The 17,391-nt window shown below is 45.5% G+C and overlaps 1 protein-coding gene across 8 annotated transcripts in view; it reads left to right on the top strand.

Moving 5' to 3' along the window:
* Positions 1-17,391, top strand: part of KIF16B (kinesin family member 16B) — a 394,203-nt gene that overhangs the window by 296,458 nt on the left and 80,354 nt on the right. For 7 of the 8 annotated variants that reach the window (XM_081556493.1, XM_081556494.1, XM_081556490.1 and 4 more), the window contains one exon: positions 8,421-9,601. In XM_081556493.1, coding sequence (XP_081412619.1) covers positions 8,421-8,579 — 159 coding nt within the window. In that variant the 3' untranslated portion in view covers positions 8,580-9,601. Of the gene's footprint in view, positions 1-8,420; positions 9,602-17,391 lie in introns of those variants that run through there. The other variant, XM_081556498.1, reaches the window with a different exon arrangement.

Genomic DNA, 17,391 nt, shown 5'->3' on the forward strand with positions numbered 1-17,391 from the left:
AAGCTACTTCAAGTCCAGCTTCTACCCAAGTTATTCCAGAAACTTAAGTACTTTTCCTTTTAGCCAGAGCCGACACTGAAATCGTATTATAGGTCACACGTGAATCATGTTAATATAATGACCTTCATCAAAAGTGTCTAAAGTGAAGTAGCGTGTAGCAGCACATTATATTTCATTTTCCCCCCTTAATGCAGTGTATTGATTGAGGTACCAGGCTAAAGCTCTAAGGTAATAGACTAAGTTCTTGCTGAATTGCCCTGTATTGCTGTAGGGAGTGTGTTTCGCCTTTCAGAACTCATTAACACAGCCAATAGACCATATTAGCCTGTGTTTTTGGTTCAAAAGATTAATAATGTTTAGTGGTTGACTTTTGAAATGGTGTTGAATTTTAAAGATTGGCCCGTGTGTGTATCTGGGTTTGGAGCGGGAGTCTTCCAGCTGAATGCTTGGCTGGGAATGCACCTCTTGCATGGGCTGACCCTTCTGAGACAGTATGTGTGAAAGCCTCCCAAGATGGACCTTGTCCTAAGAGAGGCACCCTGGGCAGATGCCCTGAGCCCACTACAGGCCCCCACCCCCAGAACTGGGTGTGTTGTAAGTGGAAGATTTCCTCTTATACTTGACGGACACCTGCCAACACCCCAGGGGTGTTGATGGCAAACAGTAGGAAACAACTGTGGTCCTTGTGAGCAAGTGGGCTTGGGAATGGACAGACCAAGAGCTCTCCTGCTTCTGCCCCGGGTTTCTTACGGAAACTCTTGAAATGCTCCATGGTACCAGCTCTGCAGTCTGGGAGAGGCTTGCCCCAGAGGACCCTGCACCCTGCAGGCTCTGTGTGGTATCTTGATGAGCTCTTTAGCTACAGAAGCCCATCCCAGAAGATGAAGAGGAGGAGAGCACCAGCTCTCTGCCCTGAGTCAGCCAGATGACCCATCCTCAAAGAATGGAGAGGTTTTTTTTTCAGAAGGGAATCTGAAGGTTGTCTGGGAAGGGAAACAGGAGAAGGGTGGCCGAGAAATGACCAGTGCCCAGCAAGGTACTGTGAGGAAGGTCTGGGAATGTGAGCAGAGGTGCGTAGAAGATAGAAGCATCACAGGAAGGAGGCCTCTGCCCCAGGTTTGCGTGGAGCATTCACTGTAGACAACCCTGCACCCCTGTCCCCATGAGAGCACCGTCAGGCCAGTGAAGGCAGTATCTGGCCCAGGCAGTACTAAATGCTGTGGAATTTACTAAGCCCAAGCAGTTGAGACACCCAGTGCCATCAGTGAGATGGCAGCACCCGGAGAAGAGGGTCAGCCTGAGAAGAGGGGGCTGGTGGATGGAGCCTGGGGACTGAGACCAGTCTCTGGACTTGAGAGAGCTGGGTGTGAGTCCTCACTCCCACGCTCTGTCACCTTTAAGATGTTACTTATGCCTCCTGGACTGTGGTTTTTTTTCTCTGAGAAGATGGAGATAGTAATAGTCTCTGCCTCATACACTGTTGTGATCATTAAATGAAATAGACCATTAAACATTCTCACCGTGCCTGGAGCATTACAGGCTGTTGATCAATGGTCTCTCTGTGAGAGGACGAGGTGATAGCTGGCCGGCCTGGTGCATGCACGTGGGGGACATTCCCAAGGAGCTCAGGGGTGTCGGCAAGTAAGAGTTAAAGGACAAAAAGCACCCCTTTGGAGAGGAGTCAGAAGCCTGTTGCGGGGTGTCTTTGGGAATCTGTGTGCCCCTCATCCTTCTACTGATCTCTCTTGGCCTCCTCTTTTGAAAGCTCATGGTTCCTTACAGGATTTTGTTTTTGTTCTTGGAGGAGGGGCACAAGCCATTTAACATTTAACATTTTGTTTGGCGCAGACCCATGGGGGCCCATCTCTCCTAGTAACTTCTGCCTCCCCCACCCCTCTCAAGGCCCCTGTACAGATTGACTTAAAAAATACATGTATATATATATATATGCCCACAGCCTGTAGAAGAAAGACAGTTTCTGAAATCAAGGTGCTGTGCATCAGTACTGAAGTATGCCATAAGGATTTGTCATCTAAATTTGATTTTCCAAAAGCATTGATAAGAAAACGCCTTATATTATAGTGTCGGTCCAAGCAGCTAAAATAAACCTAGATAAATGTCTAACATATCTGTTGTTCTTAAACCTTTTTTGCCAACTTTGAAAGCAGTTCACGGTCCTCCATCCCCAGCGTGGTGTGTGGTTCCCCTCTCCCTCCTCTTCTCTCCCCCACCACCCCTGATCCCATCCCCTCCCCTCTCTCCATCCCCCAGCTGGCCCCTTGCCTCTCTTTGGACTCCATCTCCTCTCAGTCCCTCCCATCTCCTCGGATGCTCACTTTCAAGATATCCCCAGACCCCCTCTTGCTCTGCATTTCACTTCCTGATTTGCAGTCTTACTGAAAGAAGACTGGGTTTCGTCTGACTTTCTGAGGCAAGGCTGGAATGTCTCCCAACCATGGCAGTTGCAGCCACCATCCTCAGCAGCCCTGATCTGGGGTGTTTTTCACAGAGCAGAGACTTGGATGTGACCTCTCCCCACCCCGCCACCAGGGCAGCCAGGTGTCCTGCGGGCCTTCTGTGATCCCTAACAGCTGCTGAAGCTGAAATTCCAATACTTTGGCCACCTGATATGCAGAGCTGACTCATTGGAAAAGACCCTGATGCTGGGAAAGATTGAGGGCAGGAGGAAAAGGGGGTAACAGAGGATGAGATGGTTGGATGGCATCACTGACTCAATGAACATGAGTTTGAGCAAGCTCAGGGAGATAATGAAGGACAGGGAAGCCTGGTGTGCTGCAATCCATGGGGTTGCAGAGAGTTGGACATGCCTTAGCGACTGAACAACAGTGGCTGCAGAAATCGAAATTGTCTGCTCTTCTGATTTTCATGGAGAAGTAGCCATGTGAAAGAAACAGAAATTGGATATTGGATTTCACAGATCTTCCTCCTACTTTGCCCTTCTGACCCTGATAAACACATAAACTCCTGGTGTCCTTGAGTTTTGTAAAAAGTAAACTGCCCTGGGGGAGGTGTCTCAGTTCCTGGACTTATTTTCACACACCAGGGAGGGTGGGGGGGGGTGTCTTTGGATTCGACATTAGAAAGAGAGCTTTGACAGGAAACACTTTAATTTTCTCCCTTTGGCCACAGGTGCTGTGGAAAATACTAGGAGCAGAGGCAGCAGAATTTATTAATATAAATGTGTGTACTTAAGTATGTATTTTATATAAAATTAGGATGTATATTGATATACATGCAGTAGCGGAGTTCTAGTACATTAGACGAGGCCTCAAGCCCTAAGGGGAAGCTCCTTTATTGTAGGAATAGTAATAAAGTTGATTCACCCGACACCGTTATACAGAAATCGATTTCATTACTGAAGAAGCTCAGATAAAAGAACCAAACCCATCACCCCTCCATACCCCTCCACTTCAGTAAGTGGGTGGATATGGGCACGTGGAATACTATGCAGCAGTGAAAACGAACAGACCACAGTGCACCCGCCCAGGTGCACAAGTCTCACAAACCTCATGTTAAGCAGTGGAAACCAAATACAGAAGAGTGCACCTTGTGGGATCCCATCAGTATCAAGTTCAAAACATGGCAAAACTAATCGGTGGCACAGGAAGCCAGAGTGGCGGTTACCCTGGAGGAACAGAGTATGGGGAGGGCTGCCAGGGCTCTAAAAATGTTGTAATGTTTTTTAGCCCAGTGCTCAGCACACCAGTGCATTCACTTTTTGAAAACTCATTAAGCTATACATTCATGATGGATGCAATTTTCTCTCTGTACATTTCAATTTTTAAAAATGAACTCATCAATATTAGTCATCAAGGTTGCTTGTAAGCACTTTCCCCCAACTCAGCAGTGGGCCCAGGACAATGGGGGATTACAGAGAATGAGATGCTGTCTGTGACCCCAGGCACTTTCTGCAATTTTAGTTCTTACTTGTGTCCCCTGTCCCAGCCCTGGTCCTTTGGGTTCGTCACTCACCAGAAAGAATTTGCTCAGCTTACTGCAAGTCTGGGGCTCTGGACACAGCCAGCCAAGGCCACACGTCACCTCTTCACTTCAGAGCACCCTGAGGTCTCCGCAAAGAACACTTCCTACTCACAGCCTTTCTTTGACCAAGGAAGCGGTCTAGGACGAGGGAGCCAAGGCCACCTGATTCTGCTGAGCAGAGACTCATCTCGCAGAGAAGAAGCTCTTCCATAATGTTTAGAATCAGTTGGATCAGATCCCTCTCTCTGGAGGTTTCATCAAGGCATGCTGATGCGTTCATTTTAAGGAAAGCCATCACAGGCAGCTGCTTCCTTGCTCTCTCTTCACGGTGCTTCCCCAGGCAGGGAAGGGGGATCTCCAGGACCTTCTCTTTGCACTTTATTTCTAGCTTTTACTATTACTTCTCTTTTCATTATCCCTTCAGGTTTTATTGGCCCTTTAAAAAAGGACCCCTGCTTCGTGAACTAATGTTGACAAATGTTGATACATCATCTGTTCCCTTCCGTCCCGTTAGAATGCATCTGGAAGGCAGGCGCTGTGGACATTAGTCTGCGCTCGAGTGTGGCCATGGGGACGTGGTCTGCACGGGAGCTTCTGAGGTGATGGCCTGGGTCCTGCTTCACCCCGCGAAGGGGGTGCAGTCACAGCTCACCCGCGGGGGCGGCCCCTGGTCCCCCTCGTGCCACATCCGTATTTCCCAGTAACCATGTTTGTTGGACCCCAGGTCCCTGTAGGTCAATGTTCCCACCTTTTCTGCCCCCCCCAGAAAAGTCAAGGCATGTTCTCTTCTGCTTCTTTGATGCAAATAAGTCCTAGAGCAAGGTGTCCATTTTCTAGCAATTAGTTTTGACAGCTTCTTACCTTGACCTGCTTTTTGTTTAGAGAGCCTTTCTTGAGCGATTACTATGAGATCAGGAAGTTAAGAATATTGAACACAGGAAACAGTCTGAGTTAAAATCCTTGCTTTCAAGTCTCCTCTCTGGATTACTAGCCTTGCTCACCAGGTAATGGGTGTTACAGTAATTTAAAAAAAAAAGGTAGGTAGAGGCAGAGTATGAAGATGACCTACAATTGGGTGATGCAGGACCCCTTTGGGCGTGGTCTGAACATCTGTCACCTTGTTTTGGTGCTGGTTTCACAGACATCTCCGTGTGTCAGCACTCTGCAAATCCTGCCTTGGAAGAGTACTCAGCCACTGGGCATCAGTGATACTTCCATAAAACACAAAGAGTTAGGTGTTGGATTTTTAGAAACTATAAATTTAATTGAAGGCTTAATTACTTTACAATATTGTAGTGGTTTTGCCATACATTGACATGGATCTGCCACAGGTGTACATGTGTTCCCCATCCTGAACCCCCCTCCCACCTCCCTCCCCATCCCATCCCTCTGGGTCATCCCTGTGCACCAGCCCCGAGCACCCTGTCTCATGCATCAAACCTGGACTGGTGATCCTTTTCACATACGATAATATACATGTTTCAATGCCATTCTCCCAAAGCATCCCACCCTCGCCCTCACCCACAGAGTCCAAAAGACTGTTCTATACATCTGTGTCTCTTTTGCTGTCTCACATGTGGGGTTATCATTACCACCTTTCTAAATTCCATATATATGCGTTAGTATACTGTATTGGTATTTTTCTTTCTGGCTTACTTCACTCTGTATAATAGGCTCCAGTTTCATCCACCTCATTAGAACTGATTCAAATGTATGCTTTTTAATGGCTGAGTAATATTCCATTGTGTATATGTACCACAGCTTTCTTATCCATTCGTCTGCTGATGGGCATCTAGGTTGCTTCCATGTCCTGGCTGTTATAAACAGTGCTGCGATGAACATTGCGGTACACGTGTCTCTTTCAATTCTGGTTTCCTCAGTGTGTATGCCCAGCAGTGGGATTGCTGGGTCATATGGCAGTTCTATTCCCAGTTTTTTAAGGAATCTCCACACTGTTCTCCATAGTGGCTGTACTAGTTTGCATTCCCACCAACAGTATAAGAGGGTTCCCTTTTCTCCACACCCTCTCCAGCATTTATTGCTTGTAGACTTTTGGATAGCAGCCATTCTGACTGGCGTGAAATGGTACCTCATTCTGGTTTTGATTTGCATTTCTCCGATAATGAGTGATGTTGAGCATCTTTTCATGTGTTTGTCAGCCATCTGTATGTTTTATTTGAAGAAATGTCTGTTTAGTTCTTTGGCCCCTTTTTTGATTGGGTCGTTTATTTTTCTGAAATCGAGGTGCAGGAGTTGCTTGTATATTTTTGAGATTTATTCTTTGTCAGTTGCTTCACTTGCTATTATTTTCTCCCATTCTGAAGGCTGTCTTTTCACCTTGCTTATAGTTTCCTTTGTTGTACAAAAGCTTTCAAGTTTAATTAGGTCCCATTTGCTTATTTTTGCTTTTATTTCCGGTACTCTAGGAGGTGGGTCATAGAGGATCCTACTGTGATTTATGTTGGAGAGTATTTTGCCTGTTTTCCTCTAGGAGTTTTATAGTTTCTGGTCTTACATTTAGATCTTTAATCCATTTTGAGTTTATCTTTGTGTATGGTGTTAGAAAGTGTTCTAGTTTCATTCTTTTACAAGTGGTTGACCAGTTTTCCCAGCACCATTTGTTAAAGAGATTGTCTTTTCTCCATTGTATATTCTTGCCTCCTTTGTCAAAGATAAGGTGTCCATAGGTGGGTAGATTTATCTCTGGGCTTTCTATTTTGTTCCATTGATCTGTGTTTCTGTCTTTGTGCCAGTACCGTACTGTTGTGATGACTGTAGCTTTGTAGTATAGCCTGAAGTCAGGCAGGTTGATTCCTCCAGTTCCATTCTTCTTTCTCAAGATTCCTTTGGCTATTGTAGGTTTTCTGTATTCTCATACAGATTGTGAAATTATTTGTTCCAGTTCTGTGAAAAATACCATTGGTAGATTGATAGGGATTGCATTGAATCTATAGATTGGTTTGGGTAGTATACTCATTTTCACTATATTGATTCTTCCAATCCATGAACATGGTATATTTCTCCATATATTTGTGTCCTCTTTGATTTCTTTCATCAGTATTTTATAGTTTTCTATATACAGGTCTTTTAGCTAACAGATTTTCCTTGAGCAAAGAGGTAAATTTGAGATGGGCTATTCATTCAGCCAGCTGAATTTGGCTTCCCCCAGGCCACAGGTTCGTTATCTGTGTCACCAGTGACATTTGGGGTACATAATTCTTTGCCCAGAGGCTTGTAGGATGTTAGCTGCATCCCTGGCCTCCTCCTGTTAGATACACACCCACCTCCCACCGTGAAAATGTCTATGGAGCAGATCACCCCTGCTTGGGAACTGCTGTTCTAGACCGTGTTTCGTAGACAAAATTGTTCTGTTACTCAGAGTCCGTGATTACTATGTTTAACTTCTGAGTTTGTGATAGGATTTTTATTTTTTAAACAAGCTGAGACAGTAATAAAGATTTAGGCCTAAAACGACTGCCCCCTGCACCCCATTTTCAATTATAGGTAACCTTTGCCATACCGGAACAGTATTAAATATTTCTGCATGTTCTCTTTTCCGTTAACACATCTTGCTGGTGCCCGTGTCTGATTTCAGCCCCCGCATCTTGGGTCTTGGACTCAGAGCAGCTTTGTGAGTTTGGTGCCAGAAGAGCTGGCCAGTGCTGCCACAGACGTGTGCAAAGACTGGGGTGCGGGTGAGCATGGTGTTCAGAGCAATTAATCTCAGCAAGAGCTTCCTTTACTGGTTGGTCTGTAAATATTCGTGTTTGCAATGGACCCTCTCACCCACAGTGTTACTTTTCCCTTAGTGTAAAAGAAGGCTAGAAAGCAGAGAGGGCATGTGCCACTTGACACATTATTGACTGAAGGCATATTAGTTCCAGAGACTTTAGTTTCTGCAAAAATCCCCCGGTCAATAATAGTAAAAATGTGCATTTAGGATCGTGCAGACCATTAGCAGTTTTGTTCTCCTTCCTCTTAGTGGTCTTTCTACTAGTGAGTTGGGTGGGGGGACACGACTTGACTGGCTACAGTCCATAGTGTTGCAAAGAGTCAGACACAACTGAAGTGACTTAGCACATGTAACTTGACTAAAAAAGTGGGATATTAACTACCGGCACTATGCTGGAAAGCAGACCCCACCCTCAGCGCCCGCTGCCCAGCGTTCCCCGGGCTTGTCTGCAGACAACATGTCCTATGAGTTCAGAACCAAGAAGTGTCACCCACACTCTTGACGCCGTGGCTGCTCCCCAGGTGGGTGCAATGTGGGGAAGGCAGCAGAGGAGGGTCCCTGCGCTGTTTCTAATGGCAGTGGCAGTCCCTCCATGCCAGGAGGGATGTTGTTTCTAGAAGTTCCTGCCCGCCGACTCCACCCTGCCTGTGTCTTGACCGTGTTTTTGCCTCTCGTCTCTCCCCAGCGGTACCTCAGGGACTTTTTCGGCGTGATGCTCCAGTCGGCCACGTCCCCGCTGCACATCGACAAGGTGGGGCAGACGCTGTCCAAACACACTGTGTGTGAGTTCTCGCCGTTCTTCAAGAAGGGCGTCTTCGACTACAGCAGCCACGGGACAGGGTAGGACTGGAGGTGGAGCCTCACCAGACAGTGCCTTCTCATCCGAGCAGCCCCCCAGCCAGGGGCCTGGACCCCTCCCCGCCTCCTCCGAGTGCCTGAGCAGAGCCGGGCCGTGCTGGCCAGCGGTGACATTGATGGGCGGCTGCCCCTGCCCAGCCCTGGTGAATGTGGCCTTCTCATTGTGTGCAGAGTCCGTCCTGGAGGCTCCATCACCCTGGGCCCCTGGAGCCGAGCCAGCCTGGGGCTTCCCTGGTGGGTGGCTGGTCAGACCTCCCAAACGACTTTCATCTGGTTTCCCCTTTCACCAGAATACTCTTATTTTTTTAATATCCCTTCCATGTGGCTGGCTGTATCCCAAGAAAAGCATTTTAAATTATTTCATTGTATTTTCCTTTCTCCCCATTTGAGTCTGAACTTTTTGTATAATCCCTAAGCACCGATGTTTACACAGAATTTCACATTCTGCAAAAGGGATTTTCAGTCCAATCATGACTGGAGTCTTCCATGCTTGACACATTGGATGTAGGTTACATCAGCTTCTATAAATCCATTGAAATAGGATATTCATTTAATCTTGAATATTCAAGAAGTTTTTACCAAATGGCTGTTGTGCACGTTCAAGCTTTCTCTGCTAAGCACAAAACGAGCTCCTCGTTGAATGCGTATTTTTAAACACTTCGTTCACATTTTTGTTACTGAATCTACTGGATCTTTAGCTGCAAGACTAGAATTTACTGTAGTTTATTAATGATCCCTTAAATCACTCAGGACTTAATGTAGCATCGCACATCCATGTACAAGTAAAACTGGTTTGTTTTACTAAAAAGAAAAATATGAGAAGAAAAAAATATATATGGTATATATTGAAATGTATATAATTCTACCTATAGATTTATATATGTACACACTCCTGTATGATAGTTATATCAAAATATATAATTATTCACATGAAATTTATTAAAGGTATTTGCTTTTTCAAGATTTAAATGGAGCTGCTATCAATATTAAATGAAGTTACGGAATCCACCTGGTAGCTTAGTTTATTTTAAGCTTGTGACATGATCATTCCTCCTGGTCTGTTTAAAAATTTATCTAATGTGCTTGGAAAAGATACACAATGTATAATTTAGCATTCGTTTTGTAGAAGATGCGCTTACAGTAATGATTGAAGTCACAAATGAATGAGTAACAAAACAGGCCTGCATTCAGTCTTCTAGAAGATGCCTGTGCAACAGAGCTCTCCAGTCTGAAAAATATATATTCAAAGTTGCAATTATCCTGATAAGGGGGCAAATTATTATTGTACTAATTAGATATCAGAGTTTAGCATGAAAAAAAAATGAGTGCTTTTTTTTTTTTTTAATTGCTGCAGGAAGACTTCATATTGAGTGCTGTTGTGATTACAGGCAGAGATTAGGGGTAATTACTGCTAGTAAATTTAAACCTGGAGATTAAAGGATAAAAACTGGGAGATGATATCAGGTTGGCCAAAAAGTTCATTTGAGTTTTTATGTACAATGTTCCCTTTTTGCTGAGTAAACTAAATGGTTTTCTTCAACTGACCAGATAATCTGCCTCCTGCCCTTTTGGACCCGTACTGGAAGCCAGACTCATGGCAGGTGTCTCACTAGGATCACACAGGGCACATAACAGTTTGACAAGAATAAATAGACGTGTGTTTGTGGGAAGTGCAGGAATCAGACAGTGCTTTGATTCCAAACCTCATCTAAGGTGTCAAGTTGAGGGTTGAAATCCTGGTCGGTGCTGGGCAAAGCTGGCTGTAACACATGGGCATCATTTCACTTCTCTGAACCTCAGTCCCCATCTAAAAATGACACTGTTGCACAGGGTGATCTCTAGGTTCTGACCTAGCCCAGGGTGACAGGCAGAGGGACCGGATGCAGACTTCTAATCAGACTCAAACTGCCTCTTAATCTGAGTAAAACTTGAAGGAATGCTGGCAAGCCAGTGGAAAGTCTCCTCTAATCAAATAATGGAATCCCTTTCTGAGATGAAGAGAAGACGCATGACAGAGATATCTGTCCCTGGTGATAAAATTGAAGCTTCATTAATTTGGACTAATTCAAAGGAATAAAAAAAGGCCAGTAAGTATGTATCTTATTACTTTCAAGTGTGTCAAATAACAGGAATGCTGCACTGACCGCTGAAGGCAGTTCAGGGTGAAGTGCCATCAATTTATAAATGCTTTTGTAGTCAGTTGGACAAGTCTAAGGCACTTCAACAGAATCCTTTATTTAGGGTGTTTTAGCATGTCCTCCAGGGTCCTGCTTACACCCTAAAATATGTGCACCAAACTTGTGTGTAACCACAGGCAGAAGAGTGCCCTTCAGCCTGAGCCCCACCCAGACCTTGTTGTTTCTAAGCCAGAAAAATTCTAATTCAGCCTTGTAATTAACTTAGTCATGTGATAACGAGGTCACACTGCCTCCTTAATGAGGGACATCTAGAAGATTCCTGGCCCACAATGTAGAGATGCTCTGAAGATTCATGAAGAACCAGGGCACTGGGCATTTCTGTTTATGTTTGTTGGCAGGAAGAGCTCATTCTTCCCGACTCAGAACTGTAGACAGCATCTTTCAGAGTCTGAACAGAAGCCTCCAGAAGCTTTCAGAGCCTAGCGCATCCACGAACTGGAAATGTAGCTGCTGCGGCAATGCAGTCCCAGCCCCAGAGCTGGGCCGTGTTGCTGATCTGGGGTCAAACTTTTGCATACGGCGCCCCCCCATCTCCCCGGATGCATCTCCTAGCACACAGCCATGCCTGGCCCACTGTTGCCTCCAGTTTGCTCCTGGAGACGGGGAGCAGCGTGGCATCATGACGAGGCTGCTTACTACTCAGTCTGCGCCCACCACAGGCGACGCTTATCCCCTCCAAGAACACACAGGTAGCAGTTCAAGCCTCACATGAGAGACAGTATTCGGTGACATCTTGCTTTCAAAGGGTGCTGTTGGAGAGAGGTTTTGAAATTGACCCTCTCTTACAATGCTGAGAATGGCGCCTGGGGATTTTGTGAGTCTGGAGTTGAACATGTCTGCCACGTGAGACCTTGTTCCTCCCGTGTTCCTACACACACCGCAGGAGTGGTCCACACTTTGTTCCTGGAAGAGTGAGGAAAGCTAGGTAAAATAACTCCATGGCCAAATCCAGTGCTTCCATTATATGTACATAACCACAATAGGTATTTATGTTTTGGAAATACTAAAGAAAGACCATCCATCTGAGGAGATTTATTCTTGACAGATTTAGCCCATATATTCCCTCTTTGAACAACAGGGCTCTTTCCACCAGCAAAAAGAGGGCCTGACTGTTGACTTTTTTCTTTGGTTTAGAGTGCTTTTTCTGATGCTAATATACTAGGTGGAAAATTATTCTCTGATGATGCTCATGTTTTGAATTTTGCTCATACAGAGTTATTTCCAAGTTGAAACAAATCTACTTGATTCTTAACTGCAGATTTCTAAAGTATCATATTTCACATTGATCCCATAGTGGTACCTGAGAGTTAGCAGGGTGGAGTTGGAATTGGTCGGGCTGATGACTTCAGAAGCCTTCTGCATTAGAGAATCCAGTAGAACTAGTTACATGTAAAATAGTGGGAGGGACATAAAGGCAGTCTCGATGGACCTGAAGGGGTTCAAGGATGTGAGTTTACCCTTGTTCCCTCCAAATAGCATTTGCACACACTTGTAACTGGAGTTACAGACAACTGAGTTCTAGCTTCTGAGACCACCCCCTGCCTTTCTAAAAGGGTCTGCCCTCTGTGCATCTCTTGCTGAATGACTAAATACAAAATATCCTTTTTTAAAATTTTTATCGGAGTATAGTTGTTTTACAATGTTATGTTAGTTTCTGCTGTACAGCAGAGTAAATCAGCTATAGGTGTATGTATATGTCCCCTCTGTTTTGGATTTCTTTTGCATTTAGGTCACCACAGAGCATTGAGTTCCCTGTGCAAAATAGTAGGTTCTCAGTAGTCATCTGTTTTACACATATCAATAGTGTATGTATGTCAATCCCAATCGCCCAATTCATTTCACCCTGCTTTCTCCCCGTGGTGTCCATATATTTGTTCTCTCATCCATGTCTCCATTTCTGTTTTGCAGATAGGTTCATCTGTACCATTTTTCTAGACTCCACTTATTAAATGCATGTGTTAATATATGATGTTCGTTCTTCTCTTTCTGACTTACTCCCCTCCATATGACACTCTCTAGGTCCATCCACATCTCTGCAGGTGGCACAGTTTTGTTCCTTTTTATAGCTGAGAAATATTCCATTGTGTGTATGTGCCACATCTTTATCCGTTTATCTGTCGATGGGTGTTTAGGTTGCTCCCGGCTATTGTGAACAGTGCTGCAGGGAACATTGGCACGCGTGGATCTTTTGGAATTATGGTTTGGTTTTCTCCAAGTACATGCCCAGGAGTGAGATGCTCAGTCAAAATGTAGCTCTATTTTTAGTTTTTTAAGGAGCCTCCCTACTGTTCTTCTTAGTGGCTGTACCCGTTTTCATTCCCACCAACAGTGTAAGAGGATTCCCTTTTCTCCACACCTTCTCCAGCATTTATTGTTTGTAGATTTTTTGATGATGACCATCCTGACTGGTGTGAGATAAAATATCCTTTCTTTAGCTGTGCTCATGTGGTAGATCTGTATTTGAAAACAATGAGACTTTTTTCCTAAGTTACCTCTCCCACAATCGATTCTTGTTGTAGGAATTTGAGATTCATCAGTTTGGTTTTGCTCCTTCTGCGTTGCTGGAAAGGCAGACTCTTCCCCATTCAGAGAGAGACAAGTAGATGTATTGAAAACCGAGAGGTACACTGGTACACAGTCGGACATGCAGGAGGAAGACGCACCAGCAGAAAGCCATGTCAGGTTAGCATCACGAAGCTCTTGAGTACCATTAAGGCAGGTCACCAGTAAGAAACCATTCTCTAGAATTTAAATCTGGATTGGAAAATATTGTTAAACATCTTCACTGTTCGAAAGCAGAATTATTTTCCTCCAAGTATCAGGAATCCTTAGGCACAGTTAATATTTGCGGAAGTTTCTGTATATTTCCAGTAGTGATTCAAGTTGTGCCAGAGAGCTGCTCACTGAAGAACAGCCCGGGAGTCTGCTGTCACTGAGGCTCCTTCTCTGCCAGGCAGAGGGAAGGGAGGGAGGGAGGGGGGAACACAGCTGCTTTTTCAAAGCATCGGGGACTGTCTTCAGAGAAAGGAATCACAGTGAACAAGAATGCCAATTTGTGGTGATTAAGAGCTTCTTGAATATTTGCACTTTGCTTAATTCCAAACTCTGTGAGCTTTTCTCTCCCAAACACACCCAGAAGCCTTGGAAAAGGAGGGGGTGGTTTCTGTCATTTATGACTTCTTCTCCTATGGTGTTTTGAGCCCTGATTTCAATAGATTTAAAAAGAAAAGTCAGTTCACAGAGGGCACAGGTCTTCTGTTGCAGAGGAATCTCAAGATGCTGACTCTTTATCATCTGTAAGTGGATGGATGGGGAAGATCAAGTTTACAAAATTCATAAGGGATTTCCCATGCCTTTGGACACAGGGCGGATGGCCCACTCCCCTTAGGGTCTGGAGTGGAGGGCCTGTCTGAAGAGTGGGTGGTCCCCTGCCTCTCTTTCTGGGGGACGTGCTGCCGTGTCTGCAGCTGATCAGAAACTGGTGCCAGCCGGGCCTGCCCTACTGCACTGCCACTGCCTGTCCCTGTCCCGTTAGCACATGGGGCGAGCCCTTCTCTCAGTGTCGGTCCCTCTGCTGCTTTGTACCCTTCGGGTGCTGGGACAAGGGAGGGACAGACAGGAGTGAGGCGAGCCTGGGACAGCCTGTAAGGCAGGCACTTGCCCTCCTTCAGGCCAGCAGTATAAACTCGAGTCCCAGCTGCCACCCCAGTCCCTTTGTGCAGCGGGAGGGTAAGGGAGGGTCAGCCCAAAGTCTGGCCCTTCTGGTGACCCTACTGGCCACATGCTGTGTTGGGGGCCTGGCTGAGAGAGAGATGCCCTGAGCGTGCTCAGAGCTGGCTGCTCCTTCCTTGTTCTTGGTCCTCGGGGGACCAGCCTGCCCATCCGTGGCCCACCCTCCACTGGCCAGTCATGCAGCACAAACTCTTCTGTGTCACTTTCTCTGTCCCAGCCAGGTGCCCCACACACAGGGGTGAGCCACGTGGTCAAGGGCCTGCTCTTGAGGGCTCTCAAGCCACTCAGAGCCAGACTAGTAGTTGCAGTTCCATGATGTAAGTTAGGATAAAAGAAAGAGCAGGGAGGTGCTAGGGGAGAACGTAGTAGAGAAATTATGGAGCCTGGGAGGCACTGAGGCTTCCCTGAGCTGGTGACATGTGAGTGGAGAGATGACCCCAAGGGGAGGAGCAGCGTGAAGGGTCTGCCAGAGGGAGACAGAGGTTAGGTTGGGGGCACCTGAGAGCTGCAGCCAGGATTCCGAAAATGAGATGATGCTTCCCATCAGCTCCCGCTGTTTTGGAAGGATATTCCCAGGGGAGGAAGACGAGCACACGACAGCTAAGACTCAACTTTTAAAGCCACATGCAAGAGGGAGAAGTGAGCTTCCTGTTTGTAACAATTAAGGGGCAAGTCCAGGGCCCAGCCATACTGTCCTGTCCTGTGCCATCAAGAGGCCTGTTGAATTTTGACCTTTGGCCTCTCGGGGTTCTGAGGTTTCAGAGCCTCAAGCCATCAAGTAGCATGATTTCCATAGACTATCAGAAGTCCAGCTGGGAGTGGACTCCCCTGCCCTGCAGAAGCTGGCAGTAAAGCTTGTGTGCTCTCTTGAGCCCCCACCTCCTCCTTGCTCTGTAAACAGCAGAACAGGGTGCTGCACGCGAGCACGGCTGTCAGGGAGTCATGTGCTAGTTGGGGGGCTCAGTTTGTACACAGTCACGCGCTGTGTCCTTAAGCCTGGGGATACCACCTGCAGCCCCACCTGGCCATCATGCCACCTCTCCACCTCCTGAGCCTGAACATATTCATCCCAGCTTCCCATAAAGGAAAAGATTCATGTTAGATCAAACAGCCTAATACCCATCCCTTGGATGAACAGAATCACCCCTTTGCTGATGTAGAGAGCAGAAGCCTCTCAGCCACCTTGAGAATGTGGCTCAGTAAAAGGGGGCCAGTTTTTACTGATTGGGTGGCCTATAGGCTGATACCCTAACCCAGAGCCTCCAGAGCACATCAGCCCAGTGGTATGGACCATCAGGTCCAGTTGGTATGATTCAGTGCTGTCATTCACAAGGACTGTTGCTGTTCAGGCATTAATTCTCTGGGCTGTGAACTGGTGTCTCTGCTGAGGGCAAGCAGAAAGGGTCCTCCTTGGTCCCCCCCAACACTTGTGCACCAATAGGCGGTGGACTGCTGTTGTCTGTAGCCAGTGAGAGCTTCAAACAGAAGCAAAAGGCCTCGGGGCCAGGGCATGTGGTCAGGTGAGGGGAGGGTACAGCCCAGTAGAGGCTGGTGCGTTGTGTCTGCCTGGCCACGCAGATCTCAGACACCCGGGCCCAGGCACCTGCTCTCTGATGCTGATGATGCCCCCAGAGGGCGGCAGGAGACAGGGGCAATCGAGGAAGAGATGATGAGAAGTGAAAATGGAGAGATCACAATAAAATGGACAACTTGGAAGAAATGGACAAATTCTTAGAAAAGTATAACTTTCCAAAACTGAACCAGGAAGAAATAGAAAATCTTAACAGACCCATCACAAGCACAGAAATCAAAACTGTAATCAGAAATCTTCCAACAAACAAAAGCCCAGGACCAGATGGCTTCACAGCTGAATTCTACCAAAAATTTAGAGAAGAGCTAACACCTATCCTACTCAAACTCTTCCAGAAAATTGCAGAGGAAGGTAAACTTCCAAACTCATTCTATGAGGCTACCATCACCCTAATACCAAAACTTGACAAAGATGCCACAAAAAAAGAAAACTACAGGCCAATATCACTGATGAACATAGATGCAAAAATCCTCAACAAAATTCTAGCAAACAGAATCCAACAACATATTAAAAACATGATACATCATGACCAAGTGGGCCTTATCCCAGGGGTGCAAGGATTCTTCAATATTCACAAATCAATCAGTGTGATACACAACATTAACAAACTGAAAAATAAAAACCATATGATTACCTCAGTAGATGCAAAGAAAGCCTTTGACAAAATTCAACATCCATTTATGATAAAAACCCTCTAGAAAGCAGGCGTAGAAGGAACATAATAAAAGCCACATGTGATAAACCCACAGCAAACATTATGCTCAATGGTGAAAAATTGAAAGCATTTCCCCTTAAGTCAGGAACAAGACAAGGATGCCCACTCTCATCACTACTATTCAACATAGTTTTGGAAGTTTTAGCCACAGCAATCAGAGAAGAAAAAGAAATAAAAGGAATCCAGATTGGAAAAGAAGAAGTAAAACTCTCACTGTTTGCAAATGACATGATCCTCTGCATAGAAAACCCTAAAGACTCCACCAGAAAATTGCTAGAGCTAATCAATGAATATAGTAAAGTTGCAGGATATAAAATTAACACACAGAAATCCCTTGCATTCCTATACACTAGCAATAAGAAAACAGAGAAATTAAGGAAACAGTTCCATTCACCATTGCAACAAAAATAATAAAATAGGAATAAATCTACCTAAAGAAACAAAAGACCTATATATAGAAAACTGTAAAACACTGATGAAAGAAATCAAAAATGGCACAAGTATGTGGAGAAATATACCATGTTCATGGATCGGAAGAATCAATACAGTGAAAATGAGTATA

The sequence above is a fragment of the Giraffa tippelskirchi genome, chromosome 13, assembly GCF_054371585.1.
Source record: "Giraffa tippelskirchi isolate mGirTip1 chromosome 13, T2T-mGirTip1v1.2.pri, whole genome shotgun sequence".
NCBI classification, from domain to species: domain Eukaryota; kingdom Metazoa; phylum Chordata; class Mammalia; order Artiodactyla; family Giraffidae; genus Giraffa; species Giraffa tippelskirchi.